Below are 8322 nucleotides of genomic sequence, written 5' to 3'. Positions count from 1 at the left end.
TGGGTGATGCGAAAACGCCGTTCACAGCAGCCGCCGCAGACAGGCATGCACTCATGCAGCGCTTTGTTTCCATATGTGGTATCGGTGGACGCGGTTGTCGCGTGCCTTATTCATGGTGTCAACGGCGAACAGACGACGCGCGTTACACTGGCGCTCTCTTAGAGATGGTAACCATACAACACGTTTTGCGCGACATTACGCTTTTTTTTCCCGCTTTTTCCATACTGTCCTTGTTCGCTTTATGTCTCATGGTTCGGCTGCACCCTCCTCGTTCGCTTTCCTCCTCACGCTTTTTTCACTCTCGCTGTCTTTCATCCTCCGGTGCTGTCTGCATTATTTCATCCTTCGCTGTTCTCGTTCGCTCGGTTATGACGAGCGTCCAAGCTCAACGTAGAAATGGGCGCCAAGAAGCCGCGCTCTAAAACAATCATATATTCTGAAGATGATTACCCCTTATGTGTGGGCCGTAAATTAAAACTGTAAACCTAATTAACGCAAACTACAGAAAACAAGTCTATGCAATACGAATTGCATTAATGTTCATGGCTTTATTGCTTGCGTATCAATGAACTAATAACCACAGTAGAATATTTTAAAATTCTTAGCGACTGCGAGTCACCTACGGCGGAATCGTTTTGAGAGTAATATAATCCAGCTCGGATGCAATATTAGAAACCCATACTAAAATGATGTCGTGCAGACATGTACATATTGAAATAATAGTGGACAAAGCACAGCAAGACGCTTGATTTTGCCTTCAACAAAGGCATCTAGAAGAGCGACGTTTGCGTCCAGGAAATATAACGACATGTATTTAATATGTTGCTTCTTTCGGAAGAAGCTCCCAGACAATATGAAGCTTGTCGTCCGTGATGTAGCCTTCACGATCCAGATCATCTAAGTCAAATGAATATATTTGGAAATAAGCAGCTTGGTTACTTGATACTTCGGGTCTTCTAAAGTAAGCAAGTTTACCATTAGTACTATCCACCATCTGACACTGTTTCTTTTGGGATATATGTTTGACGGTCATCTGAATTTTCTTATTGAAAGGCCACTGAAGAAATTCGTCGATAACACCCTTGTGCAGCTGAATAAGAGGATGCAGTAACACATGATCTCCATCTTTTCTGAGGCACACTCCCGGCGACAAGTGATAGCCTGATATGTATATCTTTTCACTCGAGTAAAAATGAAAGCCTTTTGAATAGGCGCTGTCTTTCATTGCCTTGAATTCCTTAACAAGAAACTCATATCGGGTAGAGTTAATCGTGTTGAAGGCCATTTCTTTTTCTTTATTCAATGTGCTCTCTCCTTCCATTTCAGTTTCCTTCACTTCACCAATGCCAGCAGCACTTCCTCCGCACTTTCTGCAGATTGTCCTTGCCGCACCTTCCAACACTTGCCGAAAGGCTTCCTTCAGCGCATCAACACTTTCGTTAGTTTTCGTGAGCTCAGCTCTATCCGCAGCCAATATTCTTGTCAACTCCGCTTGCAACATGCTTCCCGTGTTGTTTTCTTTGAAGTGGTTGACAGTTCGCCACGTGTCTACTAAACATTCCTTCAACTCTTTAACTGAATCGGCTATGGTACTTGCAAGAACACGCGCCTCGTCGCTGTGGTCCATCAAAGTTTCCTCGACCTCTCTAACTGACGTTAAAGTAACTGTAGATTGTACAGCAACGTGATCCAGTGTACTACTTACGCTTGACCTTTGTAGCAAAGCCTCTTTGACCGTGTTCATGCAATGTGAAATTTCATCTAGCGCATCATTTTGTACAGTATGATCATTAATAAGTGCATCTAGCCTGTCTTTTATTTCAACTACTCGCACGTCTAAGCTTGCATTAAGAACAACCATCATTGCTTTTTGGTCATTGTCTGACTTCTCTAGAGCCCAGGAGGTCTGAGGCATTGCATAGTTTTGGCATTTGCTCTGTAAATGCCCGGCCACATTACTACGGAGCACGAGCTTTGAACATCTAGGGCACAACATAGAGTGGTGGTCACAGTCATTGCAGAAATGCTTGGTAAGCTCTGACGCCGCTAAAATCATGTCGCAGCCACGTTCTTCATTCCAGCATTTTACCTGCAAGGGAAAAAAGGCGTTTGAGCAATTTTCCATATTAGCATCTTCATATTATTCTATCCCCCTTCCCCCCCCCCATGTTAGCATCTTCCACGTTACTTTATGCATTCAAACTTGGAATGCTCCAAGGTAAAAATAAGGTGCCACAGTTTGATGGGACATCAAAATCATCGTAGTGCTGATATGAAGGGAAGGGAATGAAAATGTTCGTGAGGCGAAGTTGTTACATGGGCGTGGAATAATGCTCTTTTAAGATAGTCACCATTCTACAAATAAATTGTCAGTAACAAGGAAGGTATAAATCGGGCAGCCACAACCCAAGTCGAGTACAAAATTACGCGAAACATTGCTGTTTGGCTTGAAGGATTCTCATGAACCTTTTCAATTTTCTTGAGTGAAACGGCGACAGCACTTGTAGCGTAGGCGCGAACTGGTGGTATGTGCATTAGTAATGAGAGGGATTGTTGAAGGCGAAGTGTCTAAATACGTTGACGTAACTTCGCTTGCGCCATTTGAGTGGCGTTATTTTAAATTTAGGCGATCCGTTTTTGTTCCAATGGGTCACTGCGGTCCTCGGGCGTTTGAGTCGTATAACGACGAGGAGTGGCTTGGTGGGCTTAGGTATGACTTCCTCGAACTCTACTAGGGCGAGAAGGTTCTTGAACCGATGCATTCTTGTGGAAACCTTCCTGTACAGCGATATCTAGACTACGAGGCTCCCAGGGCATATAGAATAAATATATTTTTGAGAACTAAACTCAAATATTTGGACTGATACGAGGACACACAGAGACACTAGTACCACAGAAGAAGCGCTGACTACCAAGTGAATATTCATTTGAAGAAAGCCAGCCCTCACATATCCATCCCAGAATAGATGTGGGTACACAGACATCGACGTATCAGTCATTGTCATTGCGAAAAGGCAATTTCTTGTTCTGATAACGCTGGTAACGGCACGCTTCACAGCTATATCCAATGTTTCTAAAAAAATGAAATACGTGTATCATTTCTCTCTGCTTCCTAGTTTCTTTCCCTAGAAACGTCGCCATCTAAAAGATCCGACTGCATGTGCACTAATTGCAATGGCCTGGCAATTGTCAACCATGACCATATTTCACGTTATTGCAGTACTGACTTGCTCGATTGTTAATTCATTGTCCCGTTTGTCCTATATGTACCTTACCACAGCTTACGCAAAACGAGAACGAGGTAAAAACTGGAGCGAAAGTTTCCACAAGTGCACTTGTCATCTTCAAGGCGACATGTGCTCCCCGTTTTTTCCCTTGATTGCCATAGTTTGGTTTCTGGGAAGCCCAGTTGGGCATGCTGACTGTAAACCAAATTTTACGATTAGGGGTGCGTTGGGTCTCATTACGCCCTTTCATTCGACTGCGCCCAGTACGTAAGTTGCGAGAGGTACTGCAAAGTAAATTCACATTATGTCACATTTCATATCGACCACTAATAAAGACGAGGACAGGGAATAGAGCACAAAATAACGGCACGGGCATTAACTTTCAATTGATTTATTCACGGCCACACGTGGCAATACATAGACAAATATAAGATGCGGAGAACGCAGCAACCGGACCAGTCATTAGCCTAGCGAGGCAACAACTTATCAGAAAAAACTATCTCCTATTGAAACAGTCTTATGGAAGTATCGCTAACACAGTCTTGGCCTTTCTTATATGATATGCCTCCATCATTTCGCGTGTAGTGTGGCCCTAGCTTCTCCCCAGAATGTTTATCTCCTTGAAACGTGGCACTGCGCAGGCAAATGCGCCAATTCCACTTTCGGTTGTGTTTCCTGGCTGGATCATTCATTCTGGCCTATGTAACACTTGCGACACGCCAGGAGGATTTTATACACAACTACAACATTGCCCATTATGTCGGTTGGCTACTTTCAAGTTGTGCGATAACTTGTGTACAATCGGCACTACGTGCGCTGGTCCCCCCCTTATTTCCTTGTGTACTGGTTCCACCCGTATACGCTTTTACTTTTAGAAATGGTTTCAGATATTGATGTGATATGACAACGGGACAAACCTGCTTCCGTTGCCGTACTGATAGATAAAACGCTGCTCGATCTCGTGCTTGTATGGGCGCTTCAGTGGTGCCCTAATACTGATAGACATAATAATGGTAGACTTAGAGAACAACCACAATGTCAAAAATGTATGCGATTGGCGTCTCGCTATTCAGTGTAAATCCTGTCGGTGTGAGCCACTATTCAGCACACTCACTGTTGTGCGTTTCATGCACGACAATCTAACAAGAGAAAACATTGAAGTTGAAAGTAGTTTGAGCTCCTCGGTGCGCAAGCACGTTTTCGATAAAGAACTTGCTCTCGAAGATAAGTATATGCGCACTCGTGGTGGCTCTGGGCGAGTGTCAAAGTGTGTTGAAGAAAAATAAATCTGGGTTGCTAAATGCCCTATGTGTTGCGGTGTCTTTTTTTTGTTTACGGTCGTTCCGTCTGCGCTGTACAATCCGAAGATCATGAATCAACAAACCCAACTTTCCACTACCTTAATTCACATCGCCGCTATGACCCTCTCAAATGGTGCTGTTAAAAAAAATACCGACTAGAGCAGGCCATCAACCCAGGCAAGCGTAAACGTTCAATTGAATTTTAATGCGGTCACAAGCCTAAATATTGAAATTTTATAACATATTGGCAATGGAGCAATAAACAATATATGCGTTCACGGGGTTTCAATCGGTTTCTTCCCTGGCTGCTTCATTGGGAGTGTGTGGGGCACGGACAGCTTGTACTTGCGCCTCTGGCTGAAATGAAATTTAGTTGAAAGTCTGCGCCTGTCCGTGTCAATGTACTCTCGTCCTTGTCTTTCTTTGGCGCGGCATCCTTTCTTAAACATTACGGACCATTTTTCCCAATAACATGATTTACTAATACCCGATGTGACTATGAGGCACGCCGTTGTGTTGGGCTCTGGATTAATTTAGAACAGCTGCGATTCTGTTACAAGCACCCAATGCGCGGTACACGAGAGCTATTACAGTTCACCGCCATGGAAACGCTGCCGCGATACGACCGCGCGACCTCGTGCTATGCAGCGCAACGCCAAAGCGACTGAGCAATCACGACGGGTGATCAGAGGTGGTGCGACGCCGGCGACGCCAAAGCGTAGCCATTGCGGCTACGGCACCGCCGCTGATTTGCCACGGCTCTGTGCGGCTGCCGCAAGCCACTGAAATGAGTCGTGGGCCGATCCACTGGGCGGCACAGAGAATTCCTCGATCGCCAGTGAGGACGGCCACTGGCCCGCAAGCAGCGCGCGGCGAGTTGCCATGCCACTAACGCGGACGCGCTTTAAAAACATCCCCTTTCGGCGGGTAGCTTACTTCGCGTACATGCATGTCATTGCAGGCTGCGAGATCAAAGCCTGTGCTGAAGACAAGGTATAGGATGGAAGAGTTATTACACGTGATGCTGATTTGCAAAGTGTGGCGAGTCGAGCGCAAATCCTGTTGCGCCGGTAGCCACGCGATCCGAGTATAGCCCTTGAATCGCTTAACACTGCACTCGCATATGGTTAATCAGAGAATACCAGTAAATATAATGGTTCAATTTAGTACATCAGTATCTATTTTGATGATTAACTCATGCAACCTAGCGTCCCATGCCAGGAAAGAACAGTTGCAAAAAAGAAAAAGTTGGTGAACACGACAGTCGAGAAAAAAAAATACGAAATGCGTCATGCCTGCGTTAAAATACACTTACAAAATGAAAGAATAGCCCGCCCATGCCTAAATAACAGGTGTGAATAAGCAAATCCAAATACAAAGGTAAGAAGTAACTCAATAGTGCTTCTGCATAACTTGCTACGCTGAACATATCTGATTGTGCACGAGTACCCATAGCTTTCAGTCAGTAGTAAGCGAAACCTAGGATTATGGCGAGTGCAAAGCAATGTCAGGCACATAGAGAATATAGCGTCGAACTAGTTGCTTCTCTTCACAGTTTCGCGTCGAAATAGCCGACTTCTATGAATGAAAAACACGGGAAGACAGGAGACGGAAATTAAAGACGATGAGCAAAGCAAGAACAAGGTAAAAGCGGTAGGCAACGTTTCGACAAGTGGGCTTGTCTTTTTCAAGGCCTTGCTTTGTTAAAGGCAAGTCCACTAGTCGAAACTCTGGCTTCTGCTTTTACCTTGTTCTCGTTTTACTCATCGTCATTTCTACGTAATACTTTCTTATCGTCTTTAATCTAGTTTACTCGTGATTCCTCCGTCCTGACAGGAAAAGACACTTATTTCTAGCAAGGCGCGTCTATTTTGCTTTCTGAATATATGCAATAAACTTAGCTTAATTGATCTCGGTAGCATTCGTCCACGCATTCGTTTTTCTCGCGTAATCTTACCTTCCGCCTGAGCAGGTTCTCCAAAGGAAAGTCTCTCCACTCAGCCTCTTCTGGAAGAGACTGGTCACCGTCGAGTGGACAGGCGTATCCTTCGGTGACTTGGCACTGCTCGTAGCAGCTTCTGCACAGCACGTCTCGACAGGGCAGAAAAACGGTCTCTCTGGGGAGCACACCACACGCGCTGCATATTCTGTGCGCAGGAATACGCTCGGCGAAATGCACAGGTCTCCAGTCCAGTTCCTCGGTAAAACCGCACAGCGTGTACTGCTGGTCTTGAGAATCCATGGCAAACAGCGCGTACGTCGACTGGGAAACGTTGTGCCGACGCTTCTGCGGAAACTCCCAAACGTTGCCTGTGCTCTGTGGTCTCAGCTGTTGCAAAGGCTACTATCACTCTGATAATGCCCCGCCCAGTTCCCGATTGTCCACGGCGCTGCTTGCGATTAGCGTGGAACAGTTTCGACATTATCTACTTGCTTTGGCGCGTCAGTGTTGTTACCCACAATTTTATCGGCTTCTTACGGCCAAGTTATTTATGCGGACCCTGTTCCGCTGTTGTCTGACTTTGCTAAGAAATGGGCCACGTGACAAAGCGGGACAGGAATAGAAGAGCTGAACAGGAGGAAAGGGCTTGGTGCGATTCCTTTCGCCCTGTCTGATACTAAGCTATCTGATACGCGAACCTTATACTTTTGTCACACAGCGCATTTTCGGCGATCGAGTGAGATTGGCATCGAATTTATCGACGATTGATGCCACACTGCTCGGAAAAAACAATGTTATGCTGGCGGTTTGCGGCCAACGAATAGTGCCCAGCGATTGGAACGCGATATATGAGCACGTGGCTGCTAGCGCTTTTTGCCCCAGAAATAAATGCCGGCAGCCATGTCAATCATGAAACCAATCCAGCCAATCGTCGAAGCGATTGCAGTGGCCGTACCTGCAGTGATGGTGTCTTGCGCCTAATATAAGGAGATTTGGATTAGTGGTTCCGCACATTCCATCCGAGGTACAACTATAGGAAAACAACGATTAGTGCGTGATCCTGAGGAAGACGCAGGCTACCGCAAGCGTCAGCGAGAGTTGGCTCGTGAACGGGCTCGCCGTGGTAGGGCCGACCCCGAGCTGCGCGCCAGAGATGCCGAGTTTAAACGGCAGTGCTCCTAAGGTGCGCTCACCACGCGAAGCACGCCAAAGTGAAATTGAGGTGAAAGAATGGTGAAAAATAAAGATTTACAAGATAGAGTGCTTGCTAAGTTTGATTTGGATAGTGTAACAATCGGCGTAACCAGCACAGCAACGCTGTTGGATCATCTTCACGGACTGGAAGGGACAGTGATTTTTTTAGCCAGGCCGACTTGTGAATGTCGCAAAGATTGAAACTAGAGAGTTCTAGCTCAGCGGGTTTACGGGCCGGCGGCCCCAGCGGGTGAACGGTATTGGTAGTGGAGCGCTGCACGAATCAAAGAGCTTTGCTTCGGCGATTCCTCGCTTGGCCGATTGGAGTACAAGCACTGTTTATGTTCCCCTTGAGGAGCAGAATTGCGCGCCTGAGTGAACGCGCCGCTCGCGGCCCTATTCGCCAAATCTGGTCACATGGGCAAAAAGTATCATTTTCAGGGATAGTCAACTTCGTGGCTACGCCTTCGCTGGTGCCCCCCGCGCCACTGCCTTCGCAAGCCTCTGTCTGTGCCTCTGTAGCCTTTGCTATACCCGTGTTGGATGTGTCGTGCTGGAGTGTTATTTAGTGCAATTTTGATTGACATTAGTATACGGTGCTTCTCAGTTTTATACGACGCGTCTCAGGATTTTCTAATTGAGCATCTTGTCTAACTGT

The 8322-nt window shown here is 46.2% G+C and overlaps 1 protein-coding gene across 1 annotated transcript; it reads right to left on the bottom strand.

Annotated features, from left to right (window-relative positions):
- Positions 1 to 528: 528 nt before the first annotated feature.
- Positions 529 to 7041, bottom strand: LOC129380128 (uncharacterized). Its single transcript, XM_050168582.3, has 2 exons — positions 6486 to 7041; positions 529 to 2089 (listed from the first exon to the last, which is right to left on the bottom strand). Exons 1-2 carry the CDS (start codon positions 6768 to 6770, stop codon positions 815 to 817), a joined length of 1560 nt encoding a protein of 519 aa, XP_050024539.2. The 5' UTR covers positions 6771 to 7041; the 3' UTR covers positions 529 to 814.
- Positions 7042 to 8322: the final 1281 nt, after the last annotated feature.

Source organism: Dermacentor andersoni, chromosome 10, assembly GCF_023375885.2.
Source record: "Dermacentor andersoni chromosome 10, qqDerAnde1_hic_scaffold, whole genome shotgun sequence".
NCBI lineage: Eukaryota > Metazoa > Arthropoda > Arachnida > Ixodida > Ixodidae > Dermacentor > Dermacentor andersoni.
Note: the sequence above shows the minus strand (reverse complement) of the source record. Positions and strands in the feature narration are given on the sequence as shown.

Coding starts and splice junctions, on each gene's coding strand:
- LOC129380128 (XM_050168582.3), bottom strand. CDS start 6,770: ATGGATTCTCAAGACCAGCAGTACACGCTGTGCGGTTTTACCGAGGAA. Junction 2,090..6,485: donor AGAACCTGCTCAGGCGGAAG/GTAAGATTACGC, acceptor TTTCCCTTGCAG/GTAAAATGCTGGAATGAAGA.